Source organism: Prionailurus bengalensis, chromosome A1 (genome assembly GCF_016509475.1).
Source record: "Prionailurus bengalensis isolate Pbe53 chromosome A1, Fcat_Pben_1.1_paternal_pri, whole genome shotgun sequence".
In the NCBI taxonomy this organism is placed as follows: domain Eukaryota; kingdom Metazoa; phylum Chordata; class Mammalia; order Carnivora; family Felidae; genus Prionailurus; species Prionailurus bengalensis.
The window spans coordinates 213425565-213451896 of NC_057343.1; the positions used below are offsets into that span (position 1 = coordinate 213425565).

The 26332-nt window shown below is 41.3% G+C and overlaps 1 protein-coding gene across 3 annotated transcripts in view; it reads left to right on the plus strand.

Moving 5' to 3' along the window:
- Positions 1-26332, plus strand: part of ADAMTS12 (ADAM metallopeptidase with thrombospondin type 1 motif 12) — a 343919-nt gene that overhangs the window by 116566 nt on the left and 201021 nt on the right. For all 3 annotated transcript variants that reach the window (XM_043600301.1, XM_043600310.1, XM_043600321.1), the window contains exon 3: positions 4934-5084. In XM_043600301.1, coding sequence (XP_043456236.1) covers positions 4934-5084 — 151 coding nt within the window. The remainder of the gene's footprint in view (positions 1-4933; positions 5085-26332) is intronic.

Consider the following 26332-nt stretch of genomic DNA (forward strand, 5'->3'; position numbering starts at 1 on the left):
TCATCTCTTGACTTCTCACTTAGGGTCCTGGTTACATATTAAATGATAAAACCCTCTGCCTCTTGCACACCAGCAACAAAAATGTTAATAGTTCTGTCATGGCTTTAGGGCTCTGCCAAGTGTTTTGTAGACTAGAAGTGCAGTCTTCTATTTTTGCCCTCTTAAAAGCACTCGCCCTCGAGGGGCGCCTGGGTGGCTCAGTAGGTTAAGCGGTTGACTTCAGCTCAGGTCATGGTCTCACAGTTTGTGAGTTCAAGCCCCGCGTCAGGCTCTGTGCTGACAGCTCAGAGCCTGGAGCCTGCTTTGGGTTCTGTCTCGCCCTCTCTCTCTGCCCCTCCCCTGCTAGCATGCTGTCTCTGTCAAAAAATGAATAAACATTAAAAGCACTCGCCCTCACTGGTCTTCATCTTCCCTGAATCCCAGCACTGGAATCTCTAGCACCTAGGGAGGTACCCCCCACCAATACACACCTTTCTAGAGGGTGCTCTATATCAAATCTTGTCTTCCTGGCTGCATTATAAGCCTTGAGGGCAGGAGTCACTACCCCTCTTAGAGCTCTTAGCACAGGGATGGCCCAGTGATACAGATATAGATTTATAATCTATAGGGATGATTTCGGGGATGCATTTTTATCCTTTTCCTCTGTATTATAATGGGGGACAGGTGGTATCTTTTCCAGTGATTCATGCACTATACCTGAATATCTTGGGTGCCTCTTTATCCCAAACCATTATGTTGCTCATGTTGTCTTTGTCACCATGGGAAGAAAAAGTTGATCTGGTAACTTCTGAAATTTTCAAATGAAAAGGAATTTCTTTCCAGGACAGGATGATGAGTTTTGGCAGCATTGTTCCATTGCACAGCTCCAGGGGGGTACATTCACAGCTTTTTCCTATGTGAATAGCACCCGCTTCCGCTGTGCTACACAGCGTCCTGAGGGATGGAACTGATTTGGCAGTTCTCTCCTATGTCGTCTGCAATACCATTGTTGTTACTCTTCAGTCTGCAGGGTTTTACCTGTGGCAAAACTGGAAAGCATGCCAGCACAGTTTAGGTGACTCTTCAGGGTGTCTAGGCTGTGTGATTCTAGAACACTCCATTCACAAATTCCTTGTGAGACACTGCCCGTTTCCCACTAGGCCCAAATCATTGCAGTAACTAAAGCATGGTGTCAATTACATCAAGACGACTAACACTTTTGATGGGTGGAGAAGAGGTTGTAGACAACTATTCAGTCTGAGACTAGGGAAAGTAAATTGGATCCAAAGATTCTGTGAAGGTCCTTCCCCACCTCTCCTTAGCAGAGAGTAGTAGAGGTTCAATGACAGCTGACTCACGCCAAGGTGGCTCAGCCCCTTGTCTCATCACCACCAGCTGAGTTTGCCTGACAAGCATAAAGCAATATGAAGAGTCTGATTTAATAGGCTTTAAGACATCCACCTGCCTTAAAATCTTTTCCTTTGTTCAGTCTCTAAGAGTTGAAACCAATTAGTAGACACTTTTTTCTTTTGTGTCAAGTAATGCTTCCTGTGAAGAATTAAGGATAGGCTTAACATTAATTTATTAGTGTTAGAAATCAGAATAATGGTTACCCTTGGGGAATGGTATTGACTAGGAAGGGAACAGGGAGTTTCTCAGCTGCTGGGAATGTTCTGTTTCTCTATTTAGGTGTTCCATCTGTGAAAGATTTATGGGACTTTACAGTTATGATTTGTATATCTTTCCATATGTTTATAAATCTTCAAATTAAAGTTTATTTAAAACAATTCTTAGAAGATAGCCTCAGGAAGCATTCACAGATATTTATAACTTAGTTAAAACAAGGACATGAGCTTGTTTCCAAAAGGGAGTTAGCAGTTTGCTGAGACTACTGGATGCCGAGGGGGAAGAGTAGATAACAATGGAGAGAAAGGGCCAATTTGTCTTCTTTGAGCTTATGTCTGGGGTTCATTCTGCCTTGGTTCTTCTGGGAACAGAGTACAATTCCCCAGTGAGTTACATACTTCTTTTGAGTCTATTCCCATTCTCCTTCAAGGATCTAAGAAAGGTGAGCAGGTTACAGAGCAGATTGGAATGAAAAGTGACTTTTTTGGCTCAGATCCAGAACTGGTAATAGAAGGTGATTCTCTTGGGCATTCAGCTTCAGGAAAGCATGGAGCCAGTATTTCATCTGGAAAGCAAACCATAGATGAGTTCTTCCAGCATGACCTGGCTCCAGTTAGGTGGGAAGAGACCAACAAACTGTAGCCACCTGGATACCAGTTGTATACAGATTTATGTTTATGTGTTGGTGGAGAGAGAGGTGCAGAGCTCAGCTAGGAATCTTTCCACCACACTCTCCTCCAAACCAGTGGATGTCTCTTCATCCCCTCTTCTTCTGTGTGACACACACATGGGGTCCATGCATGTGAGCAGGTGTCCTTCTTCTCCTCCAGCTGGTGAGTCAGCCAGCTCTCTCAGGTCACCATCCAGCTTCTGAGGAATATTTAGACTGAACAGGTGATTTCCGGGTGCAAGCTGCAAGGCTGGCCTTGTGGAGGAATGCAGATAAAAGTGCTTTGGGAAAACGCTTGTTTGACTTGTGTGCATTCTCATTCATGTTACTCGTAAACAGTTATATATTCTCAACTGGAGCCCCATTTGTTTCTTCTGTACTGAGTCCAAATGAGGCTAAAGAAATACCAATAAATCCTTCTTGTTGGTGAATTTTTTCTCTTCAAGGACATCAGTATTGATAGCAGTTGCACAAAGAAAGGGACCCCGCATCAGCTTTCCCTGGGGGTCCTTGAGTTCTTCTTTCTTTCTTTTTTTTTTAAATGTTTTAAAATGTTTATTTATTTTTGAGAGAGACAGAGACAGAATGCAAGTGGGTTAGGGGCAGAGAGAGAGGGATACACAGAATCGGAAACAGGCTCCAAGCTCTGAGCTGTCAGCACAGAGCCTGACGTGGGGCTCAAACTCACGAGCTGTGAGATCATGACCTGAGCCAAAGTCGCACGCTCAACCAACTGAGCCACCCAGGCATCCCCCTTGAGTTCTTATTTCTGTGGAACAAATGAGCTTTATCAACAACGGGCTCACATTCTCCTCATGTCCCTGTTCTCTGTCTCAGTGTCGAAATGGAACCAAATCTCAGCACTGCACGAGTCTGTTTACAGCTATTTTATTACAATCTGGACCTTGTTAGTTTTCTCAATCCCATGGGCCTCAGAGAAAGATTCTGAGAAAAAAAGTCATGTCTCCTAAGAAAGATCAGAAATTTGAAGTCACATGTAACCGCTGATTTAGTGGTAGTTAAAACATTACCACCCTGCATTTGTAAAGCACTTTGCATTGGCACTTTTATAAGCCTTAGCTGATTTGGTTCATCTAACAGCCCTGTGAGGTAGTAGGCATTATCTCTGTTTTACCGGCTGGGTGACCTATTCAAAGCCACACAGCTGTTCTTATGACTGCCAGTAAAGTGTGCCATTTTTCCTATTCCCCTTGTTATTAAAGATATTTTAACATCAGTAATCAAAACAGGAAGCCAGTTGTGACATTTATGTTAAGATCTGGTTATATTACTGGTCTAATGAAGCAAATATTTTGGAAAGACACCCAAGTTAGAGACTGGCCATAGACAGTAGCCTCCTTTCATGGAGCGCCTCTTGCCTGTTGACTGTGGAGGCTGCTCAGAGAGTCTTCAGACTTGTCTGCAGAGCAGGGCAGCCCTGGCTTGCTGAGGTATAGTGAGGGGCTTGAACTTGGAAGCTTTCACTGTTTCCCTAAGCCTCCGGTGTTTCCAGGTTTACTTTTGCAAGCTTATTATTGACTAAATGGCTATATTGATTCTATACAATGAGATGACATAAAATATGGAAACGCTTAATGTTCAATAAGACTATGAGCCAGGCTCTCTTCTAAGAGCTTTGCATACATTAACTCATTTGGTCTTCATAACGACATTTGATTATTCCCACTTTTCACTTGAGAAGGCTGAAACTGAGCAAGTCGTTTGCCCAAGGTCACGATGCTAATATATGGAGGAGCTGGGATTGAACCCACTAAAATTCCAGAGTCTGAGCTCCCGGTCACTTCAGTATGATGCCTTAGGCAGGTCTTCTAGGGCAAGCTCTTTTTTTCATTTATATAAAACTCAGATCCTTAGATTTAAGTCCATCCTAGGAGATCATTGGCAAAGGAGTTTTCTAAACATCTCAAATGGGGACCAAGAAAACTTCCTGAAGAGAAAAGAGAGTTGGGGCATATACCACTTCTAGACCTGACCTCCAGGAAGTTACTCATTGATGGGCGTTCTCCAGCATATTGCTGATTCCCATAACTGTGAAATGAGAGTGGCCCCTTTCCCCTGGAAACTGACAGAGGACTTTGCACCGTAGACTCCAGGAAACTCAGTCTCAGATCAGGGACTCAGCATTCTGTTCTTTGTTTCCTTGAGAGCAGAATGGCATCATTTCAAGTCAAGCAGCCATACGAACATGAGGCTGGGCTACCCACATACAGGTAAACGTTCCAAACAATTTTCAGTGGAGTATGGAGTATAGGTACCAACTCCATAACAGGGCAACTGAGAAGCATAGGTGCTTAACTTAAGATTCCTAGATACCCAGCAATGGGTTTTAGGGGCAGGGGGATGAACTTGCATAATTGTGTGCCACATTTTGGTTACATGTGTATGGTATACTTTTTTCATTGGAGTCTCAAAGGGATCCATGACCCCAAAACATTGAATAACTATGACTATAAGCTATGACATCTCATGAACTTATTTATGTGTAGCTTTTCTGGGACATCAGATGGCAGACTATAAAAGCATTGGTTTTATGAATTTTAGGGATCATTGTGATCTATGTAATTTTCACTTTACTAATTGTCTTTATATAGATACAGAATTGATTCAAATAGGCCTTTGCATTATGTGTATTTACAGACTGGATTTTTCCATCTACCGCATGGAGACTTCTTCATTGAGCCTGTCAAAAAGCATCCACTGACTGAGGGAGAGTACCACCCACACATCATTTACAGGAGGCAGAGTCAGAGAGCTCCAGAGCAGAAGGAACCAACCTGCGGATTAAAGGGTATTGTGACTTAAATTTCCTTACTGCATTGAGGAGTTTGTCTTGGTTCTATTATTGTTTTATTACATCATGACTTATTCTTACTCAAATCTTTTATCTCCTCCCCACTCCTCTGTTGCCACAAAGTATGTGCCCCTGTAGAATCATTTCACTTCTCCATAGTCTCTTCATATTCTTAATGGGAAGGGGAGAAAGCATCTTCTACATCCTTGCCACATTAATCAATGATACTTACATGATATGCACAATGGTGAATTTTTTTTTTTCTAAGTAGGCTTCACGCCCAGGGTGGAGCCCAGGTTGGGGCTTGAACTCATGACCCTGAAATCAACACTTGAGCTGAGATCAAGAGTTGGACCCTTAATTGAGCCACCCAGGTGCCCCTGTTTTTTTTTTTTAAACGTTTTGAATCCTCTAGAGGAAGATAGTTTAAATTAAAGACAATGATTTCTACTCTTAACAAAGTTATAGTGTGGAATATTACCAAACTGCTTGTCATATCTGCCTTTGATGATGCTGATAATGATGTGTGAAGATAAACTGAAAGATACATCAACAGATATTCATCAGATGATGAACTGAGCTAAGCTTCTTTTGGCTGTCTTTTGTTTGTAGTTCACTGACATGTTTCCTGACCTTTGGACCCTGGAGTGACCTGAACTGGTCCTCTCTGCCTTGTGCTAAACAGTTTCAGGTAGTTTTCAGAGGTAAACTGACCAAGTTATTTACTTGCAATTCCCACATTCTCTTTGATTTGTAGAAGATAATAATCTATGCATAAAGCGCCCCTGGAAATGGGAACATTTTCTTAAATATTGCATAGTTTCTCCTTTCTTCAGAGGAAAAAAATTATGGGCCGGGGCCAGTTAACAAAAGGAATCATTAATATTATTTATATGTCTTAAGGATTTGGAAACCATGGACCTCAATGAGAAAATAGATAGTGAAGGAATTAGCGCTGGTGGATTCTGATCATGGTTTGAGAGGACTCAGAACTTGAGCTTTGCAGGCAAGAGAAGGAAAGGACAAGGGCACAAGTAATTTCTCTACAGACTTCACCCAGACCCTGGGATAGATGGTAACTTTCCTGGGAGTTTCTTCTGTAATCTTAGCAGAGCAGAGTATGTAAACAATAAGAAATTTTGAGTCTATAATGTGTTTTTACACGAAAATGGACAGCTGCTTAAATTCTTTAACTTTAGGAAGCCATTCCAACTTTGTCCTTAATTGGAAAACTTACTGTCTAAATCTCCTTCGAGCAAGAACTGGGAGAAGATACTTCTTCTGGATGATCTGATTGATTAAATTACTAATTCAGATAACTTAGTCTCAGTGTGAAATTTTAGGGCTCTGATCTAATCACTTGAAGACTTTCCCAATTCCTATTACACACTGGATGATGGGATAACACTTTGTATGTGTGATTTACTATTTTTTAGATCACTGGGTCATCACTATGGCAGAGAGAGTGATTAGGGCAGTGAGTGAACTTGCCTGGAGAATCACTTCTGTAGCTACAGTTGCTCTGTGAAGTGAGTTAGGCTAATCCTCATCCACCTGCCTTGAACACCTCTCTGTTGAGGTAGAGTTCATTAATAATGAGTTGAGAATGGCACATATTTAGTCATAAAGGCAGAAAGGATAGATAGGAAAAGAGGGGTTTACAAATGTCATGTCCCTGTTAGGTCATGCACAATACCTCAGCTATGGCACTTGTCATATCATTTCGTTATTGTGTTTCCCCACCAACCCTAAGGCTTACCATTACTTTGGAAACTGCTCTGATTAATGCTACTTGGAGAAATATTTGTATTGTGAATTTCTCCACACATATCTTCTAAAAGATATTCTCTTAAACTTGCTTAAAACCTCCCACTGTCAGAACGGAACAGCTCTTTTGGAAGGACCTTCCAGAATGCCTAATGCAGCTCCTTTTTTTCACCAAAGATGCAATGTGATTCAGACAAAGGAGTGGACTTTCTATTTTAAAAAAAGCTTTTTTAATACTTACTTATTTCTGAGAGAGCACAGGCAGGGGAGGAACAGTGAGAGAGGGAGACACAGAACCCGAAGCAGGCTTCACGCTCTGAGCTGTCAGCACAGAGCCCGGTGTGGGGCTCAAACTGACAAACTATGGGATCTTGACCTGAGCCGAAGTCAGATGCTTAACCAACTGAGCCACCCAGGTGCTCTGGTGAAGGGAGTGAACATTCAAAGCCATCAAAGCAGTAGGTGTTCTGAAGTTAGCCAAGCTTAGAGGTCAAGGTTCTATTATACCTTGGGCTTTATACTCCCTCATGTTTATTCTTATGTCTTTGAATATATAAATCTTGTTTTATCAACAGTCTTGAAAGCCCCACTGGAGTAGGAATTCCCTTCCCAAACAGTATGTAACGTAGTAGGTGGTGCAAACTAGAAATTTAGTGAATCATTGGAATGAAGTAGTGATTCATAGCCAGATAGATGAAACTAGAGTATACTAGCCTCTTGTCTATATAACATTGATAGAAAGAAAAGAGAAATGTGTATTTTCTAGAAGTTCAGAAGGTGTCAGTTGTTCTGTGAACGTCTCCCTTCCTAAGACAACAATATGATTTAATGCCTAAATGACAGCTAGAGAATCAAGAATAATCTATTGTGCTTGTGAATATTCTTAAAATATATATGACGTTTGGGTTTTAAAAATCTTGCTTTATTTAAATGTACTTGGTCTTTCTAAACAAGGTAATTGTGGTGTTCTTATGTCACATTACCCTGCCGAGATGATGGAATTAACTGACAGTGGCCATGTCATTAGCCAACATTAAGGTACACTTCATACTTAGGTCAGTTGGTGTTTCGAGGTTGAATTACTGTGATTATATCAAGAAAGATCACCTTTACTTGTGTAATGTGTTCTGCCTTTGTAATGTTCAAGGCAGAAACACCCTTGGTAGTGAAAAAAAGATGTACTTTAAAAATGCTCTAGTAGTTCAAGAGAGAAAATGTATCAGTTATTTTCCTCTAAAATGTGTCCCTTTACTTATGTTTATTTCCCATGTAGAAAGGTGTTCAGGAATTTCACAATGGGTCCCTTATCAATATGGTCTAAAAGTTCATTTTACTGACAATGACAAGTTCCTTTATCTGAAGTTTTTTGTCAAGAACATATCACACTGGGACTTGAGTGGGTTTTAGATGGATATCTGGGGGAACTATGGTTTTAGGAGACTGGGGAAGGGGAGAATTAACACTAGTCAGATAGGTCTGATGCTAACAGCTACAGGGTTATCAATGGCGGGAAGAGGTCTAGGCAGGTAAGGTCAGAGTTTGGGATTTGATGCATTAGGTATTCTAGGTTAGGAACATAGGGTCTGGTTCCTGGCATGCATTTTTGTGTTCAAAATTTATTCATTCAACATCTATATATTGAGTATATTCTTTCTTAAATGTTTATTTATTTTGAGAGAGCGCATGAGCATGAACTGAGGAGGGGCAGAGAGAGAGGGAGAGAGAGAATCCCAAGCAGCCTCTGTACTGTAGGTGTGACCTGAGCTGAGGTTGGACGCTTAACTGACTGAGCCACCCAGGTGCCCTGAGTACATTCTTTATGTCTGGTGCTCCCCTAGGTTCTGTGGGTTCATATGTGAATAGGATATAATTCTTGGTCTTCAGAGCTGACAGCCTGGATGTGAGACATGGGTAAGTCGGGATCTGGTCCTAGTTTTATTTTTATAATATCTGGTAAGACCATGAAGGAAAATGGGACCTCAATGCATGAATTGGGATTTTTGTCACTGTACATTATATTTTTGCTAGGACATGTAGCTATAATTCATTCATTTTCCCTATCACTGCATTTCATTATGTGAATGTTCCACCTGATCCTGTCTCCTGTGTGTAGATCTGAACTGCTCCCGGTTGGGGACAATTATATAGGCCAACTAACCTTCAACAAAGCAGGAAAGAGTATCCAATGGAAAAAAGACAGTCTTTTCAGCAAATGAAGAGAAAACTGGACAGTGACATGCAGAAGAATGACACTGGACCACTTTCTTACACCATACACAAAAATGAACTCAAAATGGATGAAAGACCTGAATGTGAAATAAGAAACCATCAAAATCCTATAGGAGAAAACAGGCAGCAACTTCTTTGACCTTGGCTGCAGCAACTTCTTACTAGACATGTCTCTGCAGGCAAGGGAAATAAAAGCAAAAATGAACTACCGGGACCTCATCAATGTAAAAAGCTTCTGCACAGCAAAGGAAAACAGTCAACAAAACTAAAAGGCAACCGATGAAATGGGAGAATATATTTGAAAATGATCTGTTGTATACAGGGTTAGTATCCAAAATCTATAAAGAACTTACCAAACTCAAAACCCAAACAAATAATCTAGTGAAAAAATGGCAAAAGACATGAACAGACAATTTTCCAAAGAAGACATCCAGTTGGCTAATAGATATTTAAAAAGATGCTCAATATCACTCATCATCAGGGAAATAAAAGTCAAAACCACAACGAGGTACTACCTCACACCTGTCAGGATGGCTAAAATTAACAACTCAGGAAACAAGAGGATACGGCGAGGATATGAAGAAAGGGGAACCCTTTTGCACTGTTGGTGGGAATGCAACCTGGAGCAGCCACTCTGGAAAACAGTATGGAGGTTCCTTAAAAAATTAAAAAGAGAACTACCCTATGACCCAGCAATTGCATTTCTAGGGATTTACCCAAGGGATACGAAAATACTGATTCAAAGGGGGCACATGCACCCTAATGTTTATAGCAGCACTATCAACAATAGCCAAATTATGGAAAGAGCCCAAATGACCATCAACTGATGAATGGATAAAGAAGATGTGGTATATACTTACATTGAACTGGATAACATTTGACTCTGCAGTTGTGCAAAACTCATGTGCTTTTTGATCTCAGAAGCTTTCTTTAAGGATAACAGGATGGAGGGTCTCTGTGACTAAGTCAATCCCTACAATGTGGTATATATATACAATGGAATACTATTTGTCGTCAAAAAGAATGAAATCTTGCCATTTGCAACAATGTGGATGGAACTGGAGTGTATTATGCTAAGCAAAATAAGTCAGAGAAAGACAAATATCATATGATTTCACTCATAGGTGGAATTTAAGAACCACAACAGATGAACATAGGAGAAGGGAAGGAAAAATAAGATAAAAACAGAGGAGGCAAACCATAAGAGACTCTTAAATATAGAGAACAAACAGGGTTGCTGCAGGGTGGAGGGGGAGGGTGGAGCAATAAGCTAAATGTGTGATGGGAATTAAGGAGGGCACTTGTAGGGATGAGCACTGGGTGTCATACCGAAGTGATGAATCTCTGAGTTCTACTCCAGAAGCCAATGCTACACTGTATGTTAACTAATTTGAATTTAAATAAATAAAAATTTAAAAACAAGACTGTTCTTATACATGTTTCTTAGGATTCAAGTGCTTATCAAAGATAGTGGAATGAATCTCATAGTCTATATACATCTGACTTTACCAGATGATGCAAACTTGTTTTCCAAAGTCGATATTCAAGCATGGTAAATGAGAGTTCCCACTGTTCCATGTTCTGTCCAATACTTGCTATTCTCACTTTTATATTTGGCTGGTCTGGTGGATATGAAGTGGCATTTCTCTATGCTTAGTGTTGAACTTAACAAACATATTTGTTATGAAGTTGGACCCCAAATCTATGGCTTGTGGCTATAGATTCTCCATAAATAGTTTTCTCTCCTGTCCCAGAGTTCAAGCCTGGAGAACCAAGTTTAAGTTTGCTTACTAGTTTCTTTGTTTTCTGGTTCAGTTTTTCATTTATTCTCTAATCTGACTTTTAAAAAAAAATGTTTATTTTAAGAGAGAGGGAAAGAGAGAGAGGGCTCAAGTGCATGCATAGGGGTGGGGACAGAGAGAGAGGCATGGGGGGTGGTGGGGACCAGAGAGAGAGGAGAGAGAGAGAGAGAGAGAGAGAGAGAGCGAGAGAGAGCGAGAGAGAGAGAGCGAGCAGGCTTCATGGTGTCAGCACAGAGCCCAATGGCAGGCTCTATCTCATGAACCAGGAGATCAAGACCTGAGCAGAAATCAAGAGTCAGACACTTAACCAACTGAGCCATCCTGGCATCCCTCTAATCTGACTTTTAAACTTACCATTGTTCCCCAGAGCAAAAGTAGGGAGCAGCAGATGCCCCAGCTGGCTGTGTGCATCAATCAGAGTTCAGCCAGAGAAGCAGAACCAGTAAGAAATATACATTAGGAGATTTATTGCAAGAAAGTGGTTACCACAATAGCGGGGGCTGGCAAGGCAAATCCAAAATCCATGGGCAGACTGTGAGGAAGGGCAGGCTGCAAGTCTCAGGCTTAGGCTGAAGCAGCTGTCCAAGGCAGAATTTCTTCTGGGAAGTCTCAGCTCTGCTCTTAGGATCTTTCAGCTGATTAAATCAGACCTACAGATTATCAAGAATAATTCTCTTTACTTTGACTTTATTAATGGACTTTAATTTACACCTATGAAACATCTCTCACAGCAACGTCCGGAGTAGTGTTTGAATACTGGGGACTGCAGCCTAGCCAAATTGACACATAAAAAAAGATAATCACAGTGCATCTTTCGTTTTTCTCTCTGAATTTCTACTTACTTGTATTTGTTTTTCTTTTTTCTATTTTTGGCCTCTGAGGATTTCTTCCCTCTTTTTTAATGCTAATTAGGGGACTTAACACTGGGAGAGTTTTTTAGGGTATCTGGTCTACCATATTGCAAGAAATCAGTCTTGAGTAGATTTCTTATTGAGGTCATTTGGAAATTTTTGAGTTGCCTTTTATTTTTTTAATTATCATTATTATTTTTAATGTTTATTTTTGAGAGAGAGAGAGAGAGAGAGAGAGAGTGAGCAAGGGAGGGGCCGAGAGAGAGACACACACAGAACCTGAGGCAGGATTCAGGCTCTGAACTGTCAGCACAGAGCATGATGCAGGACTCGATTTCAAGAACCGGGAGATCATGACCTGAACCAAAGTCAGACGCTTAACCAACTGAGCCACCAAGGTGTTCTTTGTTTTTTTTTTTTTTTTTTTTGAGTTGCCTTTTAAATGGTATGCACAGACATTATTAAATACTAACAAATATTATAAATGTTATAACATTAACAAAAATCTCATTAGAATAATTAGCATAGGTTCTTTAATATATGGCTTTTATGATCTCGAGGTATGACCCTTCTATCTCTACTTTCTTGAGGGTTTTTATCAAGAAAAGATGCTGTATTTTGTCAAATGCTTTCTCTGCATCTATTGAGAGGATCATATGGTTCTTGTCCTTTCTTTTATTGATGTGATGAATCACATTGATTGTTTTGTGGATATTGAACCAGTCCTGCATCCCAAGTATAAATTCCACTTGGTTATGGTGAATATTTTTTTAATTTATTGTTGGATCTGGTTGGCTAAAACCTTGTTGAGGGTTTTTGCATCCATGTTCATCAGGAAAATTGGTCTGTAGTTCTCCTTTTTAGTGGCGTCTTTGTCTGGTTTTGGAATCAAGGTAATGCTGGCTTCATGGAAAGAGTTTGGAAGTTTTCCTTCCATTTCTATTTTTTGGAACAGCTTCAGGAGAAGAGGTGTTAACTCTTCCTTAAATGTTTGGTAGTATTCCCCTGGAAAGCCATCTGGCCCTGGACTCTTGTTTTTTGGGAGATGTTTGATTATTAATTCAATTTCTTTACTCGTTATGGGTCTGTTCAAATTTTCTATTTCTTCCGTTTCAGTTTTGGTAGTTTATATGTTTATAGGAATTTGTCCATTTCTTCCAGATTGCCCATTTTATTGGCATACAATTGCTCATAATATTCTCTTATTATTGTTTTTATTTCTGCTATGTTGGTTGTGATCTCTCCTCTTTAATTCTTGATTTTATTTGGGTCCTTTCCTTTTTCTTTTTGATAAAACTGGCTAGTGGTTTATCACTTTTGTTAATTCTTTCAAAGAACCAGCTTCTGGTTTCATTGATCTGTTTTACTGTGTTTTTGGTTTCGATAGCATTGATTTCTGCTTTAATCTTTATTATTTCCTGTCTTCTGTTGGTTTTGGGTTTTATTTGCTGTTCTTTTATCCTCAATGGGGAAAAACTGAGAGCTTTCCCCCAAAGGTCAGGAAAAGACAGGGATGTCCACTCTCACCACTGTTGTTCAACATAATATTGGAAGTCTTAGCCTTAGCCATCAGAAAACACAAAGAAAAAAAAGTCATCCAAATCAGCCAGGAGGAGGTCAAACTTTCACACTTCGCAGATGACATGATACTCTATATGGAAAACCCAAAAAATTCTGCCAAAAACTGCTAGAATTGATCCATGAATTCAGCAAAGTTGCAGGATATAAAATCAATGCACAAAAATCGGTTGCATTCCTATACCCCAACAATGAAGCACAGAAAGAGAAATCGAGGTATCGATACCATTTACATTGCACCAAAAACCCTAAAATACCTAGGAATAAATCTAACCAAAGAGGTGAAAAATCTACATACTGAAAACTATAGAGAGCTTATGAAAGAAATTGAAGAAGACACAACAAAATGGAAAAATATTTCATGCTCCTGGAGAGAAAGAACAAATATTGTTAAAATGTCAATACTACCCAAAGCAATCTACATATTCAATGCAATCCCTATCAAAATAACACGAGCATTCTTCACAGAGCTAGAACAAACAATCTTAAAATTTGTATGGAACCAGAAAAGACCCAGAATAGCCAAAGTAATCTTGAAAAAGAAAACCAAATCCCAGACTTCATCACAATCCCAGACTTCAAGCTGTATTACAAAGCTGTAATCATCAAGAAAGTATGGTACTGGCACAAACAGACACTCAGATCAGTGGAACAGGATAGAGAACCCAGAATTGGACCCACAAACGTATGGCCAACTAATCTTTGACAAAGCAGGAAAGAATATGCAATGGAATAAAGATACTCTCTTCAGCAAGTAGTGCTGGGAAAACTGGACAGCGACATGCAGAAAAATGAACCTGGACCACTTTTTTTTTTATATATATATGAAATTTATTGACAAATTGGTTTCCATACAACACCCAGTGCTCATCCCAAAAGGTGCCCTCCTCAATACCCATCACCCACCCTCCCCTCCCTCCCACCCCCTATCAACCCTCAGTTTGTTCTCAGTTTTTAACAGTCTCTTATGCTTTGGCTCTCTCCCACTCTAACCTCTTTTTTTTTTTTTTCCTTCCCCTCCCCCATGGGTTCCTGTTAAGTTTCTCAGGATCCACATAAGAGTGAAACCATATGGTATCTGTCTTTCTCTGTATGGCTTATTTCACTTAGCATCACACTCTCCAGTTCCATCCACGTTGCTACAAACGGCCATATTTCATTCTTTCTCATTGCCACGTAGTACTCCATTGTGTATATAAACCACAATTTCTTTATCCATTCATCAGTTGATGGACATTTCGGCTCTTTCCATAATTTGGCTATTGTTGAGAGTGCTGCTATAAACATTGGGGTACAAGTGCCCCTATGCATCAGTACTCTGTATCCCTTGGATAAATTCCTAGCAGTGCTATTACTGGGTCATAGGGTAGGTCTATTTTTAATTTTCTGAGGAACCTCCACATTGCTTTCCAGAGCGGCTGCACCAATTTGCATTCCCACCAACAGTGCAAGAGGGTTCCCGTTTCTCCACATCCTCTCCAGCATCTATAGTCTCCTGATTTGTTCATTCTGGCCACTCTGACTGGCGTGAGGTGATACCTGAGTGTGGTTTTGATTTGTATTTCCCTGATAAGGAGCGACGCTGAACATCTTTTCATGTGCCTGTTGGCCATCCGGATGTCTTCTTTAGAGAAGTGTCTATTCATGTTTTCTGCCCATTTCTTCACTGGGTTATTTGTTTTTCGGGTGTGGAGTTTGGTGAGCTCTTTATAGATTTTGGATACTAGCCCTTTGTCCGATATGTCATTTGCGAATATCTTTCCCCATTCTGTTGGTTGCCTTTTAGTTTTGTTGGTTGTTTCCTTTGCTGTGAAGAAGCTTTTTATCTTCATAAGGTCCCAGTAATTCACTTTTGCTTTTAATTCCCTTGCCTTTGGGGATGTGTTGAGTAAGAGATTGCTACGGCTGAGGTCAGAGAGGTCTTTTCCTGCTTTCTCCTCTAAGGTTTTGATGGTTTCCTGTCTCACATTTAGATCCTTTATCCATTTTGAGTTTATTTTTGTGAATGGTGTGAGAAAGTGGTCTAGTTTCCACCTTCTGCATGTTGCTGTCCAGTTCTCCCAGCACCATTTGTTAAAGAGGCTGTCTTTTTTCCATTGGATGTTCTTTCCTGCTTTGTCAAAGATGAGTTGGCCATACGTTTGTGGGTCTAGTTCTGGGGTTTCTATTCTATTCCATTGGTCTATGTGTCTGTTTTTGTGCCAATACCATGCTGTCTTGATGATGACAGCTTTGTAGTAGAGGCTAAAGTCTGGGATTGTCATGCCTCCTGCTTTGGTCTTCTTCTTCAAAATTCCTTTGGCTATTCGGGGCCTTTTGTGGTTCCATATGAATTTTAGGATTGCTTGTTCTAGTTTCGAGAAGAATGCTGGTGCAATTTTGATTGGGATTGCATTGAATGTGTAGATAGCTTTGGGTAGTATTGACATTTTGACAATATTTATTTTTCCAATCCATGAGCAGGGAATGTCTTTCCATTTCTTTAAATCTTCTTCAATTACCGTCATAAGCTTTCTATACTTTTCAGCATACAGATCCTTTACATCTTTGGTTAGATTTATTCCTAGGTATTTTATGCTTCTTGGTGCAATTGTGAATGGGATCAGTTTCTTTATTTGTCTTTCTGTTGCTTCATTGTTAGTGTATAAGAATGCAACTGATTTCTGTACATTGATTTTGTATCCTGCAACTTTGCTGAATTCATGTATCAGTTCTAGCAGGCTTTTGCTGGAGTCTATCGGATTTTCCATGTATAATATCATGTCATCTGCAAAAAGTGAAAGCTTGACTTCATCTTTGCCAATTTGGATGCCTTTCATTTCCTTTTGTTGTCTGATTGCTGATGCTAGAACTTCCAGCACTATGTTAAACAGCAGCGGTGAGAGTGGGCATCCCTGTCGTGTTCCTGATCTCAGGGAAAAAGCTCTCAGTTTTTCCCTGTTGAGGATGATGTTAGCTGTGGGCTTTTCATAAATGGCTTTTATGATCTTTAAGTATGTTCCTTCTATCCAGACTTTCTCAAGGGTTTTTATTAAGAAAGGGTGCTGGATTTTGTCGAAGGCCTTTTCTGCATCGATTGACAGGATCATATGGTTCTTCTCTTTTTTTTTGTTAATGTGATGTATCACGTTGATTGATTTGCGAATGTTGAACCAGCCCTGCATCCCAGGAATGAATCCCACTTGATCATGGTGAATAATTCTTTTTATATGCCATTGAATTCGATTTGCTAGTATCTTATTGAGAATTTTTGCATCCATATTCATCAGGGCTATTGGCCTGTAGTTCTCTTTTTTTACTGGGTCTCTGTCTGGTTTAGGAATCAAAGTAATACTGGCTTCATAGAATGAGTCTGGAAGTTTTCCTTCCCTTTCTATTTCTTGGAATAGCTTGAGAAGGATAGGTATTATCTCTGCTTTAAACGTCTGGTAGAACTCCCCTGGGAAGCCATCTGGTCCTGGACTCTTATTTGTTGGGAGATTTTTGATAACCAATTCAATTTCTTCACTGGTTATGGGTCTGTTCAAGCTTTCTATTTCCTCCTGATTGAGTTTTGGAAGGGTGTGGGTGTTCAGGAATTTGTCCATTTCTTCCAGGTTGTCCAATTTGTTGGCATATAATTTTTCATAGTATTCCCTGATAATTGTTTGTATCTCTGAGGGATTGGTTGTAATAATTCCATTTTCATTCATGATTTTATCTATTTGGGTCATCTCCCTTTTCTTTTTGAGAAGCCTGGCTAGAGGTTTGTCAATTTTGTTTATTTTTTCAAAAAACCAACTCTTGGTTTCGTTGATCTACTCTACAGTTTTTTTAGATTCTATATTGTTTATTTCTGCTCTGATCTTTATTATTTCTCTTCTTCTGCTGGGTTTAGGCTGCCTTTGCTGTTCTGCTTCTATTTCTTTTAGGTGTGCTGTTAGATTTTGTATTTGGGATTTTTCTTGTTTCTTGAGATAGGCCTGGATTGCAATGTATTTTCCTCTCAGGACTGCCTTCGCTGCGTCCCAAAGCGTTTGGATTGTTGTATTTTCATTTTCGTTTGTTTCCATATATTTTTTAATTTCTTCTCTAATTGCCTGGTTGACCCACTCATTCGTTAGTAGGGTGTTCTTTAACCTCCATGCTTTTGGAGGTTTTCCAGACTTTTTTCTGTGGTTGATTTCAAGCTTCATAGCATTGTGGTCTGAAAGTATGCATGGTATGATTTCAATTCTTGTAAATTTATGAAGGGCTGTTTTGTGACCCAGTATATGATCTATCTTGGAGAATGTTCCATGTGCACTCGAGAAGAAAGTATATTCTGTTGCTTTGGGATGCAGAGTTCTAAATATATCTGTCAAGTCCATCTGATCCAATGTCTCATTCAGGGCCCTTGTTTCTTTATTGACCGTGTGTCTAGATGATCTATCCATTTCTGTAAGTGGGGTGTTAAAGTCCCCTGCAATTACCACATTCTTCTCAATAAGGTTGCTTATGTTTATGAGTAATTGTTTTATATATTTGGGGGCTCTGGTATTCGGCGCATAGACATTTATAATTGTTAGCTCTTCCTGATGGATAGACCCCGTAATTATTATATAATGCCCTTCTTCATCTCTTGTTACAGCCTTCAATTTAAAGTCTAGTTTGTCTGATATAAGTATGGCTACTCCAGCTTTCTTTTGGCTTCCAGTCGCATGATAAATAGTTCTCCATCCCCTCACTCTCAATCTAAAGGTGTCCTCAGGTCTAAAATGAGTCTCTTGTAGACAGCAAATAGATGGGTCTTGTTTTTTTATCCATTCTGATACCCTATGTCTTTTGGTTGGCGCATTTAATCCATTTACATTCAGTGTTATTATAGAAAGATACGGGTTTAGAGTCATTGTGATGTCTGTATGTTTTATGCTTGTAGTGATGTCTCTGGTACTTTGTCTCACAGGGTCCCCCTTAGGATCTCTTGTAGGGCTGGTTTAGTGGTGACAAATTCCTTCAGTTTTTGTTTGTTTGGGAAGACCTTTATCTCTCCTTCTATTCTAAATGACAGACTTGCTGGATAAAGGATTCTCGGCTGCATATTTTTTCTGTCTAGCACCCTGAAAATCTCGTGCCAATTCTTTCTGGCCTGCCAACTTTCAAAAGAGAGATCAGTCACGAGTCTTACAGGTCTCCCTTTATATGTGAGGGCACGTTTACCCCTTGCTGCTTTCAGGATTTTCTCTTTATCCTTGTATTTTGCCAGTTTCACTATGATATGTCGTGCAGAAGATCGATTCAAGTTACGTCTGAAGGGAGTTCTCTGTGCCTCTTGGATTTCAATGCCTTTTTCCTTCCCCAGTTCAGGGAAGTTCTCAGCTATGATTTCTTCAAGTACCCCTTCAGCCCCTTTCCCTCTCTCTTCCTCCTCTGGGATACCAATTATGCATATATTATTTCTTTTTAGTGTATCACTTTGTTCTCTAATTTTCCCCTCATGCTCCTGGATTTTTTTTATCTCTCTTTTTCTCAGCTTCCTCCTTTTCCATAACTTATCTTCTAGTTCACCTATTCTCTCCTCTGCCTCTTCAAGCCGAGCTGTGGTGGTTTCCATTTTGTTATGCATTTCGCTTAAAGCGTTTTTCAGCTCCTCGTGACTGTTCCTTAGTCCCTTGATCTCTGTAGCAAGAGATTCTCTGCTGTCCTGTATACTGTTTTCAAGCCCAGCGATTAATTTTATGACTATTATTCTAAATTCACTTTCTGTTATATTATTGAAATCCTTTTTGATCAGCTCATTAGCTGTTGTTATTTCCTGGAGATTCTTCTGAGGGGAATTCTTCCGCTTGGTCATTTTGGATAGTCCCTGATATGGTGAGGACCTGCAGGGCACTTCCCCTGTGCTGTGGTGTATAACTGGAGTTGGTGGGCGGGGCCACAGTCCGACCTGATGTCTGCCCCCAGCCCACCGCTGGGGCCACAGTCAGACTGGTGTGTGCCTTCTCTTCCCCTCTCCTAGGGGCGGGATTCACTGTGGGGTGGCGTGGCCCGTCTGGGCTGCTTGCACACTGCCAGGCTTGTGATGCTGGGGATCTGGCGTATTAGCTGGGGTGGGTAGGCAAGGTGCACAGGGGCAGGAGGGGCAGGCTTAGTTCGATTCTCCTTAGGTGATCCACTTCAGGAGGGGCCCTGTGGCAGCGGGAGGGAGTCAGATCCGCTGCCGGAGGTTTGGCTCCGCAGAAGCGCAGAGTTGGGTGTTTGCGCGGAGGGAGAAAGTTCCCTGGCAGGAACTGGTTCTCTTTGGGATTTTGGCTGGGGGATGGGCGGGGGAGATGGCGCTGGCGAGCGCCTTTGTTCCCCACCAAACTGAGCTCTGTCGTCAGGGGGCTCAGCAGCTCTCCCTCCCTTTGTCCTCCAGCCTTCCCGCTTTCTGAGCAGAGCTGTTAACTTATGACCTCCCAGACACTAAGTCGCGCTTGCTGTCGGAACACACTCCGTCTCTCAGGCCCCTCCGCTTTTGCCAGCCAGACTCGGGGGCTCTGCTTGGCCGGCGAGCCGCCCCTCCGCCCCGGCTCCCTCCCGCCAGTCCGTGGAGCGCGCACCGCCTCGCCGCCCTTCCTACCCTCTTCCGTGGGCCTCTCGTCTGCGCTTGGCTCCGACGACTCCGTTCGGCTAATCCTCTCGTGGTTTTCTGGGTTATTTAGGCAGGTGTAGGTGGAATCTAAGTGATCAGCAGGACGCGCGGTGAGCCCAGCGTCCTCCTACGCCACCATCTTCCTGAACCTGGACCACTTTTTTACACCACAACACAAAAATAAACTCAAAATGGATGAAAGACCTAAATGTAAGACAGGAAGCCATCAAAATCCTCGAGGAGAAAGCAGGAAAAAACCTCTTTGACCTTGGCCGCAGCAACTTCTTACTCAACATGTCTCAAGAGGCAAGAGAAACAAAAGCAAAAATGAACTATTGGGACCTCATCAAAATAAAAAACTTCTGCACAGCAGAGGAAACAATCAGCAAAACTAAAAGGCAACTGATGGAATGGGAAAAGATATTTGCAAACAACATATCAGATAAAGGGTTAGTATCCAAAATCTGTAAAGAACTTCTCAAACTCAACACCCAAAAAACAAATAATCCAGTGAAGAAATGGGCAAAAGACATGAATAGACACTTCTCCAAAGAAGACATCCAGATGGCCAACTGACACATGAAAAAATGCTCCACATCACTCAGCATCAGGGAAATGCAAATCAAAATCACAATGAGATACCACCTCACGCCTGTCAGAATAGCTAACATTAACAACTCAGGCAACAATAGATGTTGGCGAGGATGTGGAGAGAGAGGATCTCTTTTGCATTGTTGGTGGGAATGCAGACTGATGCCACCACTCTGAAAAACAGTATGGAGATTCCTCAAAAAATTAAAAATAGAACTATCCTATTCCCAGCAATTGCTCTACTAGGTATTTATCTGAGGGATACAGGTGTGCTCTTTCAAAGGGATACATGCACCCCCATGTTTATAGCAGCACTATCTACAATAGCCAAAGTATGGAAAGAGCCCAAATGTCCTTTGATGGATGAATTGATAAAGAAAATGTGGTATATATATACAATGGAGTATTACTTGGCAATCAAAAAGAATGAAATCTTGCCATTTGCAACTACATGGATGGAACTAGAGGGTATTATGCTAAATGAAATTAGTCAGAGAAAGAGAACTAACATATGACTTCACTCATATGAGGACTTTAAGACACAGAACAGATGAACATAAGGGAAGGGAAACAAAAATAATATAAAAACTGGAGGTGGACAAAACATAAGAGACTCCTAAACATGGAGAACAAACAGAGGGTTACCAGAGGGGTTGTGGGAGGGGGGATGGGCTAAATGGGTAAGGGGCAGTAAGGAATCTACTCCTGAAATCATTGTTGTACTATAGGCTAACTAACTTGGATGTAAATTACAAAGGTAAATTAAATAAAATGGCTAAAAAAAAAAGAGAGTAATTACCATATCAGATCACTAATTGATGTGGTATGATTGAGGGGGTTATTTATAGTTCTGATTTTACAGAAGCCCAGTTACTTGATTCTAAATCATTGCCATAGTCCATATTGAGTCTAAAGTACACAAGTTTTGTTTGTTTGTTTGTTTGTTTGTTTGTTTGTTTTGGCCAATAACAAACTTTCTTGGTACAACCTGCCTGAGACTTGTCTTGAATTTCCTGATTACCTGATTGTCTTATGATTAGAGCCACTCCATAGTGATCCATACCTTACTTTGCTATGAGGTAGTTAACACTTGAAGTGTCGTTCTGTACCTTTTTTTTAGTGAGATGGCATACTGCTTTTGATTATCTGCTTTCAGAGCTGGTGGGAAGATTGGTAAATGTTTCAAGCTTGTACCAATGAGAGGGATGGGCAGACCATTGGGGAGAATTGGGGGAAATACATTAATATGTAAATGTGAGGAAAGATTAATTGGTAATGTGGCTAGCTTTGTTTGCTTAGTTAAATCCAAGATGATGGGAACTCAAAGCACAGTTGCCTCAGCACTAGGGTAGTTTTGTAGCTCTGAGGTGCTCACTTATCCAGTCAAAAGCCTTTACTCATTAACCAGACCTCACCACATAATCCTGCCTTGTATTTCTTCACTGTGTGATGGTTCCTGGCCTTGTTCTGTCATCATTTCAGGGCCACAGGTTCCCACTTTCCAAACAGGAAACTGCTCATTTTACCTCCTTCAGAATGCTGTGTGCCAAGCACATGCTGTCAGAGCGGCCAGGACAGCACTGAAGTACAGGTAAAATTTGAAAGGGCACAGAAGTCTGGGGAGTGCATCTGAGGCCGGGAAGGGGATTTGGATCAATATGAGCAGAGAATCAGTTTCGACCGAAAGATGAATCTGTTGTAGGGCACAAAGTCTCAGTCCTGAAGACATGCTATTTGAGATGTTAGCTGTTAAGCTCTATTGCGCTTCCCAAAACTCTTTAGAGAAATGTACAAGGTACATCCCGGCTTTGCCCTTGGCTCTTCCTGTGCTTCTGCATACCTTTACTGGGGTCAAGAGGTGGCTTATCCTATCCTGACCAACATTCTGGCTTCCCCCTGCTGCCTGCAGAGACCTGAGAAAGCTGTCTGATCCTTTCATCCTGCTCTGGTCTGTTCATCATTGGAGCCATCAATGGCCCTAACAGCATAGTGATGGCATCGCTAAAAAAATGAATGACTTGACCTCCAGCTTCAGAGCCCTGTGTGGCAAACACACTCCTGGTGTGGTTTTTCTTCTTTTATTCATGTCTTCAGTCAACCCACATGGCGAAGTCCTATCATTTCCACCTCCTAAATAGATTCCTAAATTGTCTGCCTTTCCCCGGTGCATTACTGTGCTGCAGCATCATAACTTCACCAGCATAATAGCAGAGCCTCCTGACTAGTCTCTCTGCCCTTGAACTCTCCTATTAGAAGTTAGAGGAAATATTCTTTTTTAATGTTTTATTTTCTTTATTTGAGAGAGACAGAAACAGAGAATCCAAAGCAGACTCTGCACCAACAGCACAGAGCCCAATATGGGGCTTGAACTCCCAAACCATGAGATCATGACCTGAGTTGAAGTGGGACGCTTAACCAACTGAGCCAGCCAGACACCCCAGAGAAGTTATTTCTAAAGTATAAATCAGGTCATCTCTCTCTCATGCTGAAAGCCTGTCAACGTCTGCCTGCAGTGTAAAGACCCGGCTCTTTAGTCTGTTTCAGGAGTGCCTTTTCTGTGCAACTCCTGCCTCTTCCTCCTGTTTTGTCTCTTATCACTGCAGATATAGCCTGTGACATTCTGAACTAGTTTTTATTACTCAAATAACCCTTGCTTTTCATTGCCTCTAGCCCTTGTGCTTAGGTTCCTTCTGCCTGAAACTTGTTTTCCCCAAAAGCTTTACCGAGATACTTCTGTTCATCTTTAGGACTCATGCATGGCTTCCTTCAGAAGACTTTCTTGTCTCAGTCTGCGTTAGATGCCTCTCCTATGACTTTAACACCAGCTACCTCACCTATTTTAGGCTTTATAAGATGATGAGTATCTGTCTGTGTCCTTTGTAGTCTATACTGTAAACTCAGCGAGGACAAGAATCACATCTGCTTATTCACAGGCGTGTGTCCACGATCTGACAGAGTTCCCTACAGGATAGGAACTCAGAAACAATGAAATCGTAAGTTTTGAGCTTACTGACCATCTATGATGAATTTGGCGGCTTATTAAATACTTATATTCCCCTATGGAACCAGTTTAACCTCTGAGAATACCCACAATTTCCTGAAGAAAGTTAGCATATGCTCTGATGCCTGGTTTCTAAAAGGAGTGTGCATGAGACAATATGGCAGCGGTTGGGACTCTTGGCCTGAAGTTGTAGCTGAAAGTGAATACTTCAAATTTTTATTTTAGAAAAAAGAAGAGGATGGATGAATGAATAGATGGATGGATGCATAAGAGAAAGCAAGTGACATTCATTTACTCAACAAGCTCCTACTCTGTTCTAGGAACTGGGGATTCAGTGGTGAGGAGGATACTGACCCAGGCAGGAATGTGGCAATGGAGGTCTGAGAGAGCCTAAAGCAGGCAGGAGAGGTGTGCTCCCTAGGCAGAGGTAAAGAAGAGCGAATATCTTGGAGATGAGAGGGCCGAGTCAGTCACTAGTGCCCCGAGTACTGGCCTCTGAGCCAAGGACACATGGATTTTCGGCTTCCTGTAGAGAGTTTGGGAGGACAGTTCTCAGCCGGTCTGTGAGGCAAATTTCTGGCCTCCTTTCAGACTCGTTTCAAAAGTTGCCTCCTTGTGAGGTCCCCTTCCCCTACATGCTCAGCCCTAGGAGGACTGATGTGTGCCTTTCCTGAGCTCACTCTGCATTTTGAAGTGTAGACTTCTACCTTCCTGCCTCCCCATCTCCTTCTCTTTCCCTGTCTCCTAGATGTTCCTTCAGATGGGCTCACTTCAGAGCTCTTGCATTCACTGTTCCCTCATGCTGGATGCCCCCCCACCCCCCATCCCCATTTCTTCATGGCTTCTTCTCTTCCGCTGCTCAAGTCTCTGCTCAGATTCACCCAGAGAAGCCTTCTTGGACCACTGTCAAAGATAGCTGTTCTTCTGTCACTTTGTAAACCATTTATCCTGCTTTCTGTCTTTTCACAGCACTTGTCATCACCTGATGTTCTTTATCTATGTATCAGTTAATTGTCTGTCTTCCCCCAACTAGAATATAGGCTCTGTGAGGGCAAACACTTCCTCACTTTTGTTCTCTGCTGAATCCCCACTGCCCGGGACAGAGCCTGCCATAGTGAGCATCTAGAAAATGTTGAGTGAATGAGTAAATCAATAAATGAATCATAGCTTCATTAGCGATTATCCCATTGAACTTGTATTCTGTTTCCACCACTAGGCTCGTCTTTGTATTCCAAGTACTAAGGATACTTGTGTCCTAAATGTCAAGCCTAGTATCTGATGCCTAATAGTTGTTTCTGGATAAATATTTGTCCATTGAGCGAGTGAATGATATGTCCTTGCAGCGGGGTCCTGCAGGTGTCAGCAGACACTGATCTTACCAAGGGTGGGGGTCCAAGCATTCCAGGGGTGCTCTGAGTCACTGGACAGCAGTTCATGTTAACCACGTATTTGTCCCACAGCTTGATTCATGTTGGTGTTTGGGAAAACAAGCATTCACACCCCCACATAATCCTGGTTTTCTGTGCAGCAGCTGGAAGTCTCATAAATAACCATGAAATTGTTTCTCTGTGGGGAAGGAAGTTTACTTGTTAGACTTGAAATAAAATATTTTAGGAAATTGTGAATACATTTTATGCTCCAAATCTCCTCTAAAGGCATAGAAGTGGATCCCTAGGGTGCTTTCTGGGCCAATAAGCCAAAGATTAGGAAGTTCCAGAGTTTGATTTACATTAGGTTGTGTGTCATTGGTTGACCTTCCTTCCTTCAGGAAATATTAATTTGATGCTTTCTGTGGGCCAGATACTAACTTAAACAGCTCTGAACATGCCAAATTGGACTCTGCCCTCATGGACTTACAAGATTGTAGAGAAGAATTTAACAAAAATTATAAAAATAGTACATGTGAGCATTGTGACAAATGCTGTGAGTGTATAGAAGAGGAACCCAATATGATCATAAGGGTTGGGGAAAGTCTATCTGAGAGAAGCCATAAACTGGATATAAATTCTTAGGGAGCCATTTTCCCCAAGATCATTTCTACAGAACATCTAGCATTTGAGGAATGGTGCCTGTCAGGGATTATATTGTGTCCCCTCAAATTCCCTACATTGATGTTCCTACCTTGGTACCTCGGAATGTGACTATATTTGGAGGTAGCCTCTTTAAAAAGGCAATTAAATTAAAATACGGTCATTAAAGTGAGCCCTGATCCAATATGCCTGGTGTTCTTAGAAAAAGAGGAAATTTGGACACAGACACACACAGGGGAGATCATGTGAAGACACAAGGGGAAGACAACCATCTCCAAGCCAATGAAAAATACCTCAGAAAGAAAGCAGGCTGCTGACACTTTGATCTTGGACTTCTTGCCTTCAGAATTGTGAGGAAATAAATTTCTGTTGCATAAGTTACTCAGCCTGTCGTACTTTGTTATGGCGGCCCTAGAAGATTGATACAGCAGTTATTTGTTAGCCTACCTGCACAGTGATCCTCTAGTTCTTTCAAGCTATGAGCAGTTGGTTATGCTGCATGAATAACAGAAGACTGTACACACAAAATGAAGTTTAGTCAGGACTGGCTTTAAAGTGTGTAACTGGTACAGCCACACAGGGCCATACTCAGAAGAGCAGTGCTCTGTGGTAGCCATCTTGAAATTATTTTTTTTGTAATTTATTTATTTAAATTCAAGTTAGTTAGCATACAGTGTAGTATTGGTTTCAGGAGTAGAATCCAGTGATTCATCACTTCCATGTAACACCCAGTGCTCATCTCAACAGGTGCCCTCCTTAATGCCCATCCCCCATTTAGCCCACGACCCCATCCACCTCTCCTCC